Source organism: Microtus oregoni, unplaced genomic scaffold, assembly GCF_018167655.1.
Source record: "Microtus oregoni isolate MIOR12 unplaced genomic scaffold, Mior012 000069F_ref0000032, whole genome shotgun sequence".
NCBI classification, from domain to species: domain Eukaryota; kingdom Metazoa; phylum Chordata; class Mammalia; order Rodentia; family Cricetidae; genus Microtus; species Microtus oregoni.
Window position 1 is genome coordinate 1,407,573 of NW_024543976.1, and position 14,974 is coordinate 1,422,546.

General features: G+C 39.1%; 1 protein-coding gene across 2 annotated transcripts in view; it reads right to left on the reverse strand.

Moving 5' to 3' along the window:
* The window catches only part of LOC121440611 (WD repeat-containing protein 7-like), a 284,512-nt gene that overhangs the window by 51,494 nt on the left and 218,044 nt on the right, over positions 1-14,974 (reverse strand). For both annotated transcript variants that reach the window (XM_041641378.1, XM_041641377.1), the window contains 3 exons: positions 12,492-12,609; positions 10,885-11,034; positions 10,246-10,328 (listed from right to left, as the gene is read on the reverse strand). In XM_041641378.1, the coding sequence (XP_041497312.1) occupies positions 10,246-10,328; positions 10,885-11,034; positions 12,492-12,609 (351 nt within the window). The remainder of the gene's footprint in view (positions 1-10,245; positions 10,329-10,884; positions 11,035-12,491; positions 12,610-14,974) is intronic.

Below are 14,974 nucleotides of genomic sequence, written 5' to 3' on the forward strand. Positions count from 1 at the left end.
TAGACCAGGCTGGCCTCGAACTCACAGAGATCCGCCTGCCTCTGCCTCCCGAGTGCTGGGATTAAAGGCATGTGCCACCACCGCCCGGCTGAAAATCCAGTTTTATAACATGTGTACACATTTCTATTTGAGCAGAAGAGAGAAAGGGTTTGAAAGACTCACATATCCAATTTAATTATCCTCCTATGGCTTGTTACCAAACTAATGAATATACATTATCACAGAATATAAAAATCTACATGATGGCAAGTCTCCTGAATTCTCATCATTAATTTAAAATCACCTTAGAATGCTATTTACTAGAAAAAAAATCATGAAAATTTGTGAAATCTTGTACACTTCCCAGATTTACTAACTTGGTTAGCTAACCACGGTGATGGCAATATGAATAAGCACATTTGTTATTTTTGTTCCATTGAATAAAAGAATTCTAGGGTAGATGGTATGAAGGCTGGAAGATGTTGACTTGTTTTCATTACTTTCTAGGTTAGTTTTCAGGAGTGGACTAAGTATTTGAATTTCTGGCATACTGATTTCCAGTCCATATGGCTGGATCTACAGGCGAGGATAGTATTGTAAGGGTAAATCGGGTATGATTTCTATAGTCACAAAAACTTTTAAGTAGACTTTCTATTTCACATGGTCTCAGTGAGTTGTCCAGGAGATGAGGGCTACACTAAATATTCTATTTGAAAACATTTTTTCTCAATCATATTATTTGCTGTGTCCTTCTCTGTGTCCATAAACTTTCTGTGTTGTTTAGTTTTATATCAACTAGGGTCATTTTGGAAGCACTCTCAGCTGAGAAGATGCTTCCATAAGAATGGCCTGTAGGCAAGCCTATAGAGCATTTTCTTGATTACTGAATGATACAGAAGGAGCCTGTGGTCCGGAGTCAAAGAAGAAAGCAGGCTGAGAAAGCCAGGGAACCTTTCTAATGTAAAGTCAAATGCAATAAACCTTCTGGTGCTGCTTAGTTGTCACCAGCTGTATAAAACTGGCGTCACCTGGGAAAGGAGAGTCTCAACTGAGGAACTGCCCCCATTGGCTTGCCCTTTGAGCTATGTTCTCGATTGATAACTGATACGGGAGGGACCAGCTCACTGCAGGTGGTGCCACCCTAGGCAGGTGGTCCCAGGTTGTACAAGAAAGCAGACTGAGTAAGCAGCATCCTTTCCTCAGATGTCTGCCTTGACTTCCCTGGATGATAGAGCACAAGCTGGAAGACGAAACAAACCCTTCCCTCACCACGTTGTTTATGGTCAGGGTTTTATCACACCACAGAAACCTTAAGGCAATTTTTACTTTTTCAAGGGAGAGAAATTGGGAAGAAAAGTTTCTATGTATTTTTGAGGTAAGATACAGAACAATTGTGTAATTCTAAGAAGAGAGGCTGAGAGAGACAAATATGAATGCTATCAGCAGGGGTTTTGAGGAAGGAAGGCCAGGGCCTCATTTTCAGTATTATGGAAGGTAGACACTACTTGGTCATAGTGTTCATGGAAAGTAGCTTATTATTCTACTTCAATAAACAATAGGAATCTATATTCAAAATCTAATGTTCTTCTAATTGAAAATTAATATGCTTTAGAAGAGTTTTTAAACAGTTGCTGTTTTGCTATTAGTAACTATAGCTGTCTGAGTACTGGGTGTCATTGTATCTACATCTGTATTAATATCGATATCCATCTCTGCACACATATGCCCATGTCTAATTTATATCTCCTTATAGTAACATGAACCTTAGTATCTCACATGTTATAACAAACATTTATTCTTTGGAGTTAATGACTATAGAAAATTAAAGTTTACAGTGATATTTTATCAATTATTTGCAAAAATTTAATAGCTACACTGCCAAAATTCTACTGCAAAACAATATTATCACCTTTGAAATAAATTTTTTCAAAACCAAACATATTGGGATGACAGAATCTTAAACTAAAGGTTTTGCTACATTACCTAATCTTTATGCTTTGGATATCAACCCCATCCTTCTATATCATCTACAAACACCATTATTTATGCGATAGAAAGATTAAATCTATTCTTGGAATCAAGTCTTTGGTCTGCTTGAAAGCACCTATATTACAGCTCTAGCGTTTTTCACTCTCTGTAATTTACTACTTGACTGACATGTCTAAAACACACTTTAAAGATTTCTGGGCAGTGACAGTCTCATGGCCTGGTTTTTGGCTCAGAGTTTTGTATTAAAATTTCCTTCCTGGTTCTTAAAAGAGTAATAAAAATCTTATATATGTCAGTCTGCTGCTGCAGGAAGATACCAACTGCTGAGGCCTTTGGGGTCCCCCAAACTCTAGACTGCTTTCTTTGGGAAGCAATTCTGCATGTGAGCACTGTCAGTCCCAGGGATGGAGAGATATGTATTTTCTGTCCCCACCTCTGATGATATCAAGGGGTTGAGGCAGAAGTCCATTATAGTTTTTAATATTGTTCTTGCCTTCATCCATCCTCAGAGAAGTCACAAGTTTTTCTAGAACTGGCATCTGAGTTTTCAGGTCACTGTGATGGTACCAAGACACTGAGATGGCAATTAGTAATCTGGCAAGAACGATTTTGTTAAGTATTCTAAGGTACTAGTTTCATTTGTGATTTACCCTGGCTAAAACCAACTTAGAGGAGAAAGAGTTCACTGTCGCCCACAGTTCCAAGTCACAGTCCATCACAATCTGGAAGTCAGGTGGCAGCAACTTCAAAGAGCTAGCTACAAAAATTCACAGTTAGAGCAGAGAGAGATGAATAAATGCATGGTTATTGTTCAGCTCCCTTTCTCCACTCTTACACCGGCTGGTGACCAAGTCTAGGGAATGATGTCATCCATAGTTAAACCCGGTCTTCCATTGGTTACTGTGATCAAGACAATCCCACATAGCCACGCCACAGTAAACATGTTCGAGATGATTCCTCACTGAGATTCTCTTCCATGGTGACTCTATACTGTGTCAAGTTGACAGAAGTACCACATCAAGTTATCCTAGTATTTATCACCTACCAGATGGGCTCAAAGGAAACTGCCCAATCAGAGCCATAATTAGCAAGGGAACGGATCTGGGTATTGATGGAAAAGGCATTTGTTGCTGGGGTAAAGGTGGTATTATCCAAACTGTTTAAAGACGCTGCTCCAGACTTTGGATATAGTCCTCGTGCAGCTTATGATTCTTGTCAACCGTGAATTACATCACACTGCTTTTTGTTCACAGCTGTCCTTCAGAGCCCTGCCCCACTGGGACCTCACCTTGGGTTCCTTTTGCTTATTCTGCTCTAGGAATGGCCATCCCCTTGCACAGACTTGGATATGCTCACAGTGCTCCCTTTCTAAGTCTTACTGCTCCTGGTACCTAGAAAATCTCAATGGCCCATTATCTCAGCTACTCATGCACCTACTTCACTAAGGCCCCAATCCGAGGTTATCTTGAGAAAATTATCTCCATGAACCACAGTGTTTGATACAGCTACCCTTCCCTATTGCTCTTTAATCCAACATCCTATCTTAAAACTTTATCAAGCATGCAAGATGCAATAGTAAAAAGTTTAACACGGCTAAGATCCAGACACAATGCTTACCCTCTAATGAACGGCATGTGAACTACATTAAATATTAACTTTTAAGAATTAATGTTCCATGGGGTCTAGAATAACAATTTAAGTAGATATAGTAGAAATAAAAATGTCCTCCAAAAGTCAAGCAGAGATTGAGAATTATGCTTTCTTTCTGCCTAGTGGTCCTATAAAAATTTCATTTTTCATGAGGATAAACAGTGTCAGATTTACAATGTTATCTGCTAAGGCCCTGAGCCAGGGTATCTTAGCAAAACTGACAATTATAGCTTAACCATCTTTTGAGACTAGAAATAATTGCATAGGTTGAAATTTTAAAAGATGAACATAAGTAGTCTAGTTAATGATATGTATAATGAAACGTAGTTTTCATTTTCCACCTTTAGTACAATAGCATCATCCATGATACCCTGCAGGGCTGTGTCTGCTCCTGTGTTGTAGGGATGTACTCCTCTATCAGTGACCTGGGTCACAGGTCATCTTCCTCACCTCTACTGCATTCAGTGGGCATGCTGTCCACTACATAGTCATCCTTTTTCTGACAGACATATAGGCTACATAATATTATGGGTCTTTGTACACTAGGTGAAGATATTTGCTGGACAGGTAAATTAAAGTAAGATCAAATAATAGGCATACTTAAATTTAGATAGGCAATGCCAAGTTCCTAAGATGCTCACCAAACGTCACGCTCATTTGGAATCATCAAAATTATTGGGTTTTTTTTTTTTTTGCCAACAGGAGAGAAAATAAATGGCACTGCACTTTTGTTCTAATTTGTATGCAATATTTTAAAAATTGATCCCCATGCTTATACTCTGCAGGATAAGCATATGCAAGCTTTATAATGTAAGGAAAATCTCTTTAAAATTTAACTCATAGAACATTGTAGCCCTTTGTTTGACATGAATAGTGACTAGGATTGAGACATTCATGATGTGTTCTCCATAAACCATAAGGGATGATTTAATTCCCAACATAGGTACTGAATCTCCATGGAAAAAATGACAGCTATTTTGCAGTGGAGCAAGCATGGGTCACTCTCACTTGCACAAGAAGTCCAAGTGACAAGCCACTGCCCACGTCTCTTGGCTGGACCGATGTAATGGAGCACTTCTGAGCGCCATGTGCTGTGCACTCCTCAAGTCTGAAAGAGGCAGGAGTAGGTCTTCAGACCGCCAGTCACAGCGACACTACAGCTGCGATGAAGACAAGGCTGTCTGCGATTTTACAGACCTTCTTTGCATGTGCCCCATTAACTCCACACCTATAAACTGTGCACATGCTTGAAATATTTATACATGAGAAATGGCTGCAGTGAAGGCACCCTTCACAGGGGCATACACATGAGTAAGTATTTTCTAAGTGCTTAATTCTAGTGGAAAGCATCGTCTCAAAAGACAAAACAGAAGATGTCCTAGACTGTGATGGTCGTGCTGGAGAATTCTGCTTGAGAGTCACTATTTCCCAGTCAGGGTCTTACATATTTGAGTAGTTAATGAATACTTCTTGCTGAGCGACTGATGAGTAAGTTACGCTCCTCCTTGGGGGAAAGAAGTACTATAGTATGTCACGCACCGCGCCCCCGTGTCTGCGCTCTGTGTGCTGGCACCCAGTTACTGAGCTTCGGGCAAGGGGCTGGAGGTTAAAATACACAGACACACACAGACAGAGAGATAGCGACACGGGTCATCCTTGAATTCTCCAAGAATGCCCCCTTATGTGTTCAGGGGCAGATTATATAGAGATAGCCACGCCCCAGCCAAACCCACCAGAAACCACTCTCCTGCCATCAGGAACTCCTGAAGGTCTCATGCTCAGAGCAGCTGTAGGCACTCAGATCAGGGGATTACAAGAAATTCAGGATCTGGGGTCTCACTGCTCCCAACAATAGTATAGCCTACTATGGCTAGGGTGGTAAAGAAAAGATAGGAAATGCTTCTGGGGCTGCGCATATGGCATAATACTTGAAAAAAAATTACTAGGCATGTCTTGGTATTATGTAATGGTTGACAAATGGAAACCTCATTGTCTGGTTCTATACTTACTAATAGTATAACCATGGCAAATTATTTAAATTATTATTCATTAGTGTCTTCATCTGAAAAATGGAAATAATATTTACTATAGTTGTATGAAATAGAAATGAGTTGATACTAATAAAGTGCTTAGCAGAGGGTTAGGCACTTGGTGAGCTCTATTTATGGCAAATGCATGACTGGTTGTCATCATCATCATCATCATCATCATCATCATCATCTGTACTATTCAATGTGCTAGTGATGATGAACAAGGTTAGTAGGTATGGCAATACGTGGTGACTAAAGTTATTCTATTGAATATGAAAATGAATGCTTAGTTCAAATTTATATATTTTTAAAGACTTAATGCTTTGCAAGTATAAACTTCTATTAATTACAAATTATTTTAGTTTTTTCCAAACTGTGCTAACTAAAATAAAACATATTGTGGGCCCTTTTTGTTGTTTTGACTTTTGAGAGACAATCTCACATAACCTGGGCTGGCTTAGAACTCATTATCTACATAAGGACTGGCTTTAATTCCTCATTCTCATGGCTTTACCTTTCAAGTGCTGGCATTACAGGCATGAGCCACAATACCCAGCTTAAAGTTTCATACTTTATATTATTTTAAACAAACTTAAAATCAACTTCTCCTTTTGTACTACAAAATATAGGTAGACAGCCCAGAGTTATAATATCCATGAGTCTACTTGATAATATGAAACCCGAGGAGTCACACATGTAAGTTGTTCTAGAACTGAATGCACCCAGGTCCTATTTTGGTTTATTTTAACATGAAAAGTTTTAATACCTCAAAAGAACCTGCTAAGTAGATTTTTAGGTGTGAGGAACAGGAATAAAGTAATGGGAGGTATTGCTACTAGTAGGGGTATGAGCAGCATCTTTAATCATCTGGTATCAAATTACAGTATAAAATAACTACTAATTTAAGGATTTTACTGGAAGTTATGGTAGAAGCTGTTCTATGTTGTATCGCTGTTCTCACTGAACAGGCTAAGAACAAGCCACAAGTTTAGAGGAGTCACTTGAACATGAGCTCACTCAGTGCTGAAGTAGACAGTGTGCAATTTTTCACTAGAGTTTAAGTGCCCATTTAGGGTGAAATGAGCTGATTCAGCTTCTTACTTGAAAAGGAAAATCAATCGGTCTGTCTACATAATAACATAGTTTAAGAAAAGCCAAATCATTTCTGAAAACATAAACTTTTAACTCTTCTATCTAAAATACTTTTTATTTTGCTAAAAAGTATAAGTACTTTTTTTACAATGAAAGTCTACATCTTATCTATGATTATAGCTTCAATGTTTTGTTTAAACTTTTCTAACTCTCCATTGCTTATTAAATAAGGTCAAAGTCTTCTGTGGGGAACTCAGAGCCCTGGCTTGGCTCTATGCTTTTTTTTTTAAAAAAATTATTTAAAAGTTTTTTCATTTTACATATCAACCACAGTTCCCCCTCCCGCCCCTCCTCCTACTACCCCTCCCCATCTTACTCCCATGGGAAGTCAACAAAGTCTGACATATCAAGTTGAGGCAGGATCAAGCTCCCCTCCTCCATCTAGGCTGACCAAGGTATTCCTTCATAGGGAATGGGCTCCAAAAAAACTAGTTTATGCACTGGGAATAAATCTTGGTCTCACTGCCAATGGCCCCACAGATTGCCCAAGACACAGAACTGTCACCCACATTTAGAAGGTCTAGTTCAGTCCTATGCAGGTTCCCCTGCTATCAGTCCACAGTCAGTGAGCTCCCACTAGCTTGGGTCAGCTGGCTCTGTGGGTTTTCTCATCATGATCCTGTCCCCTTTGCTCATATAATCTCTCTTCCCTGTCTGACTGGACTCCAGGAGTTTGGCCCAGTGCTTAGCTGTGGATATCTGTATCTATTTCCATCAGTTACTGGATGAAGGTTCATAGTGGGGTGGTAAGAATACAGGCTTCACATAGAAGGATAGGGCCTGTTTATGGTTCTACAACAGAAAGATAAACAGGCTCTATCCTTCTATGCAAAGTCTATATCCTAACCACCCTACTACATGGCATGGCCAAACTTACTGTAGCCTTCTACGGCTGGAAACACTTAGCAGTCTGGTTCTCACTCCGCCTTTCAGGGCACTACACACCTTTTCCTTTCACAAAGGCCACCTGGCCAGCTCTCTGAAACGTTCCTACGACCCACTACTGCTCCTCCAATCATCACTCCAGTTCTCCCAGAGCACAGATCCCTTTGTTTACCTGGCAGACATTTTCATGATGGCATTTTTTTTTTATTTAACTTTATTTTATGTGCATTGGTGCAAAGGTGTTAGATCCCCTGCAACTGGATCTTCAGACAGTTGTGAGCTGCCATGTGGGTGCTGGGAATTGAACCCGGGTCCTCTGGAAGAGCAGTCAGTACTCTTAACCACTGAGCCATCTCTCCAGCCCCCTCATGATGGCATTTTTAATAGACACCATTATTCTTCTACATTCTCCCTTTGAAATTTCTTATATTCCATATACTAAAATGACCACTGTATTTCTGCCCAACTCTGCCCCTGGTAGGACGTCTACCAGGCATACTACACAGTCCAAAGAACCAATGCAATCTCCTCCCCATCAGTCACTGTCATCCTGGAGCACAGAGTTTCCTAGTCTATCATTACTTCCCCAGAGAATAGCTACATGACACAAAGTTTGTGTTCAATAAGATACTATTAAATCATTAAACAACGTGCAATTGCTTTTTGGTAAATCAGAGGGGAAAAACATGTACACATAGTGTTCAGTAAGAACAAATCTGCTAGGCATCTCGGCATTCTCTTTCCAGGATGACTAAGTCAACAGACATGGATGTCAGCAGAAACAGTAACCTAAGGAGGTGCTTGAGGGGGCTCTTGGGAAGCTGGGAAACAGATCCCTTGGCAAACAGCTTCTGCACTGAACTCCAGGAAGCTAATTTACATAGCAGTGGCTAGTGCTTTAAGAACTCCACAAGCACTCAGTGAGTTAAGTCCCAGTACAACCACTCTCTTATCATCTTCATTTTCATCTGGGCATCTCTTTAAAAGAGCATCGGCAGGGAAATAACAACTAGGTGTAGTCAGAATCGGTTAATGACACAAAAGAGCCAATGCTAAAAAGTGACTGCATCCTAATTTAATCTTGCTCACATTTTAACGTCTAGGTGGCAGAATCAAACTGCAAAATGAGAGAACAGTGTATAAGTTCTACTGAATATAAGAAAAATATAGATACAGAGAAAAACGAAGCATCAGCCATTCAGCACGCTAGTTGCGAAAATGTTAGGAAGCGACCAGAGAAGTGGCATGCTGACGCCCCTGTCCTCAGGAATCTTTCTGCCGACTACTGCTTATGCTGCATTGTATTTAGAGGAATACGCAAAGAGAAGGAGGCTGTCACTGAACTTGTTTAAAAGAAAAAGAATTACATCTAATTTTGAGTAGCTGAGTGCTCTGAGAAAAATTACCTATGACAGATTCAAGTACTATTTCTACAGACAACATCAAAAAAACCCAAAGTGCTCCAAATTATAAACATTTTAGAACCAATTAAAAATTGGTTAAACGCAAAACTCAGGAGGCAGAGGCAGGTGGGTCTCTGAGTTTGAGGCCAGTCTGGACTACAGAGTGAATTCCAGAACAGCCAGTGCTGTTACACAGAGAAACACTATCACGAAAAACAAAAGAAAACAAGACAAAAACTATGTATGAATTATGATGATTACTACAATGACGACGATGACAATGATTATGTGTGTAAGTTAGAGAACAATTTGTAGAAGTTAGTTTTCTCACTCAGCCATGCGGGTCCCAAGGAACGAACTCAGGTGGTCAGGCTCATGGGACAAGAACCTTTACCCAAAAATTTAATTAAAGAGATAAACACAGTGTACTCTATTTCGATGCAAAAGCAATCTTCATTCCATGTTATATAAATGTATGTGATATTTAACACAGAACTTCTAAGTTAAATTTATTCATTTAGTACCATTCACAAGGTTTTAGTTTTCTTGCCCTCTTTCCTGCTTCTTCACAGGGGAAATAGACTCGCATTAAGAGGATGCAGTGAAAAGACTCCCATCATTCTTGAAATATACTGCAACTTGATATACCACCTTTTACTGATATTCACGGGGGACCTGCCCTTCCTGGAAGGAAAAGGAGAGGAGGAAATTGGGGGGTTGGAGTGGGGCAGCGAGGTGGGGATAGGGGGTAGGGACTGGGAGGGAAGGATGGGGGCAGGTTGTGGACAGGACGCAAAATAAATAGATAAATAAAATAGTTTACTAGTGAAAAGGTGGCCTACTGATTTCTGTTGCTGGAAAGTATGTTTTTTCCTAAGTCAGCAGTGTTCTAGGTATTTTGTAAAATAAAAAACAATCTGAGTAGACTGAGAGGACAGACATATGCAATGTACTTTTAAGTTGTCTGCAAAATGTCTTTATGAACTCATTAAATAACTAGTTCTATTATTTCTGTGTTCTTATCACAAAACTGCAGAATTTTTCTAGAAAGTAATCAAATGATGATTAATACCTGATTTTCTCATTTACCTCACTAAAATGTTAATTATTTGTTACTGAAAGTCAGTTACTTTGCATATTGTTGAAGGTTTGATTACCTGCAGATAGCTGGAAAACATTCCTGAAGACCCTTCTTTTTAACTAAAGATCCTTCAAGACAGTACATGATGATGTCCATGACCTTTGAGAGGAAAGACAGAGCGAAAGTTAACTTCAAATGCTTCGTTTTTAAAAATTTAAACGCACCTCCATTGCACCTCATTTTGTCAATGCAAATCCATATAGTTTGATTAGTATTTACCTTAAAAAGAATAAAAGCTATTTTAAGCCTATGGATGCTACTGTTAACTTTGGTCTTGTCTGTAGAAACTCACTGTGCTCATGTGCACAGTAGGGTTACTACTCAAGCACACAGTGGAAGTGGCTTTAGTTACAATGGATGTTGATGACAACAAAGTCTTTCAAATATTCTAATACATATCAATTCCATGTGAATGGTTAATGAATGGCTACAGCAATCAATGTTAGTTTTGAGGAAATGGATTTAAGGCCTATTGCAATAGCACAGAAGTAACTAATCTCAGTTATGTGACACATTCCCTCTCCCCTCCTCCCTCTGGTCTTCCCTTCTTCCTCCCTTATTTTTAACCTCTTATTTATTAAATTTAAATTTATTAAATATTTGTTTTTAAGTATTTAATGCAGGCACAGGTGTGCTGGAAGCTAGCTATTCTCACCTCCACAAGAAGATCCACAACATCGGTAGGCATTTTTTCAATGAGAATTTCAATGACTCTCAAGATTTCCCCTTTAGCTCGTGCCAAGGTTGTTGTGTGTATACTCTGCTGGGACTGGGTGTTTGCTGCAAGAGCCGTGTGTCTGTGTACCTACAAAAGAATTGCAACACTGTAGATGAAATTGCTGCTCTACACAGATTTATATTTTTAGGCACTGGTTTATTTTTCACTTATTATAGAAAAAAGAAATAAAAAAATCATCAGAACTGTAAAAACAAATCACTCAGGGTAGGTAAGGAATTGTTTTTTGATCACAAATAAGCATTATGTATAATGCAAACTAAGTAAGTATGGTCCAATAAAATCTACAACTTCCTAGTACACAATTATTATTATTATTATCATTAATTTTGAGACAGGGTCTCATGTGGTTCAGGCTGAGCTTAAACTCTATGTAGTTAAAGAAATGTTTGAAATGTTTCTCTTGCCTCCATTCAAATTTTTTCCCCCAATGGAATGTTTCAGTATGAATATCCTAACATTTCATTAAAAAAAATGTTACTATGTAAATAATACAAATAAAGTTCAGAAATATAAGTAATATAAAGATCTCTTAGACTAATATAAAACTTCCTCAAGATAATAAATATTACATATGCATAGGAAAAACTGGCTACAAATTTCCAAGAAAAACCAACCTCAACGTAAAGATTTGCTACAAGTGTAAAACAAGGAAGGCTGTGTGTACTAAACACGGTGGAAGCTTATTATCACTACACCTGTAGTCCAAAACTTTACTTCAGATATGAATTCACAGGTCCACTGCTTCATGACCGACCATACAGACTACTGCCAAGACCATCTTCCCTCTCTTCTGGCTACTTTCACATTGTGCCTATTAGGAAGGCTCTGGAGCAGGGGCGGGCCCAGTAGGCTTCAGTTATCAGAGGTATGTATTTACTATTTTAAAAGTTCATCATAGCTATAGGAAAAGCAATTCAGACAGAGCCCACACCTTACAGACACTCCGCTGCACAGTACTAAGGCCAAAATAGAACAAACCTTTAAAAATGTTTAGGAACTTCTCCTCTCTCACTCCTAAGATGTATAGGAAAGAACATAGAATCGGCTCATCGTTCTTCACTAGTTTGTCAGTGGATGTGGGCAATTAGTTAGAACACCAGGAATGCGGGAATCAATGAACTTTCTGGTCTTTGTAGTGAAACAGAACAAAAAAAGCAATCAGCAGTTTGATGGCTTACATTGTTGTGTACAGTTGGAAAGCCATCGCTAAATAAGTGTAATTTTGATTACAAGTATTTGCTTACACTTGAGAAATGTAAATACCTTTATACCTTTTAATTTGGATAGACAGACCTATTACATTTAATATTGAAAGTACTGTCAAATATACAAGTGTGCTCATTCTGAGAACAGAAAAAACATGAAAGCCCAAGTCCTGAACGCACAGCGGTGGAACTCAGTGCCTGTGCAGATGTGATACAATCATTTCAGCACGACGCTATTAACTTGCTTTGTTTTATAACTGTGGGTCTGACCCTGGTCCGCTGAAAGGGAAGATGAGGCATATGAAGGCGGCTGCTCACCTCCTTAGCTATGGTGGTGATGAAGGCGGGTGGTCTGGCAGTGGCAATGAGAGAAAGGGCATGCCGTGCAGAGCGGGCAGAGTCAGCTGCGGGGCTCAGAGGCAGCCCCATTGTGATGCTAAACAGGGATCAGAAAAAAAGGAAAAAGAAAAGAAGCATTAGAAATATAGACTCAAAAGATTAGACACAGCTTATAATGTCAGTTCAAGGTCAATGGGAGCACTCAAACAGTTAGAAGATAATAGACTTGGAACAATGAGCAGTGATTAAGAGTCAGGGTGTTCCAGCATCAAATACAAAATCGAATTATTAACCATGAAGATTGAAAACAGTATGTGCATCTGTCCGAAAGGTTAAAAATGCCTTGTTAACAAATTATCAAGGACTACTACTGAATACACATCACAAAGCTAAGGTAGGGATGCAGACTGTGCTGGGTACTTTAAAGTTATGCGAAAGATAATTTGCTCATAAGGACAGGTTAAAAAACTATAATTGAGACACTTTTGTGAAAGGAAGCAAAACTCATTCCTGTTTGTGGCTACAGAAAGAACTGAGAATGACAAAACTGCTTTCAGTTAGCTATCGTTTTTATCCTTTTTTTTTTTTATTTTTATTTTTTGAGATAGGGTCTCTCTGTGTAACAGCCCTGGCTGAACTAGAAACAGCACAATTCACGTACGCTATTGTAACCCCATTCGTCAGTGAGGCTTGCCACCCTATACCACATAAGAAAGCCATTATGAAAGTCCTCCCCCCCCACACACACAAGAATGCACCGCCCTCAGATGGCCCAGCCTCAGTTGCTCATCTTATCATCCATAACAGAGAGCATTCAACTGCTCCTCTCAAACAACTAGGCAGGGTCTGAAAGAACCAAGGAGGTGTTTGAGAGGAGCAGTTGCAAGCTATTGTTTTTAGTTTGAAATCTCTGAGCACCGCTGGCCCACTCCACACTCAGAATGGTCAGAGCCCACTGCTGAGTACCCGCACCACCGACACTCTTTAGCATTTAAACAGAAAGTAAACCAGCTAGTATCAAATTTCCTAACAGAAACAAGAGACAGCAGACAGCCCCTTTAAAGTGACATAGGTAAATGAAACAATCCTAGACTGTGAGAACTTGGGTCCTGATAGGGCAGTGCTAATAATGCATTCCCACTCTAACTAAAATAGGAAAGCAGTCTTATCCACCACTAAACTCACTTGGTGCATGTGTGTGTATATATATACACACACAAATCACTGTGAAAAATACTAAGACTTTTGACTAAACTCTAGCTAAGGAGCCATATATTAATTATACAGTTGAAGTATTTTATTGCATTCAGTTATAATTTTTCTAGCTAAATAATTTTAACTTAAATGAACATGTGAAGATCCATTAAAATGTATTCCAAACAAGGCGATCTGTAAGTATAAGCTAGATTGTTTAATAAACATTCTCAAAAAGTTGGTTGGTCCCTCTATAATCAAGCTAAGAATAGTTGTCTTAATTTTTAGCTGAAAATCAAAATGAGTTACATGGCTATTCTTAACCTCAAAGGAGGCAAACTGATGGCAGAAAATTTTGCTTTGCTATTTAGTGACTATTGTGCTTGAGAGCCAGTGGTCTCAACCTGTGGCAGTGACCCCTTTGGGGTTGAGCCTCAGATATTTACGTCACAATTCATAACAGTAGCAAAGTTACAATTATGAAGTTAGTAACAAAAATAATTTTATGGTTGGGAATCACTACAACAAGTGTTAAAGGGCCACAGCATTAGGAAGGCTGAGAACCACTGCTTAAAAGGATGATAATATATATAACTCTCCCATGTCTTTATCCAAATTGAGGGTACTACAAAGTAGGGATCTCAGATAAGAAGAGTACATACAGCCTTTCTTTGATATTTAGAAAAAATAAGAAAATAAACTGAGCATTGAGAACAAGCACACATCCTGTACCAAATAAACATGGAAAGTGAGGGTTGCATGACCTTTGGCTCCTGGGTACCAGGGGCTGGGAAGAGGCAGTATGCCTGCTACCTAGTCTCTCTCCTGTGTTAAATGCCACCAATTCAAATTGAGCAAGGAAATGTTTTCTACCTGAGGATGAGACTTAAGAGTGGATTGTTTACTATTTTGTAAATCCACATTTTAGGTTAACTTCCTTAAAAGCTCAAAAGCTAGTTAAATATTTTAGATATTTACTGTTTCCTTTTATTTCCAACAAATCAAATGAATAGGAGCCGACGATATTGAAGGGGGGGTGAAACAAATCAAAATGCAAGTTAATTGAATAATTCTGAACAAATCGACTTTTGTAAAATCGCAAATTTTGTAAGACCAGTCACTGGGAAAAAGCAGCACCAGTTTCCTGGGGAGTCCACCCCACATCAGGAAAGCTACACAAAGAACTAGAGCTAGAACTCAGGGGCTGAGGTTAGAGCAGGCTTGCTTGTGCTCTGCTTCATGTCTTCTTATATTTACCCCCAAACACC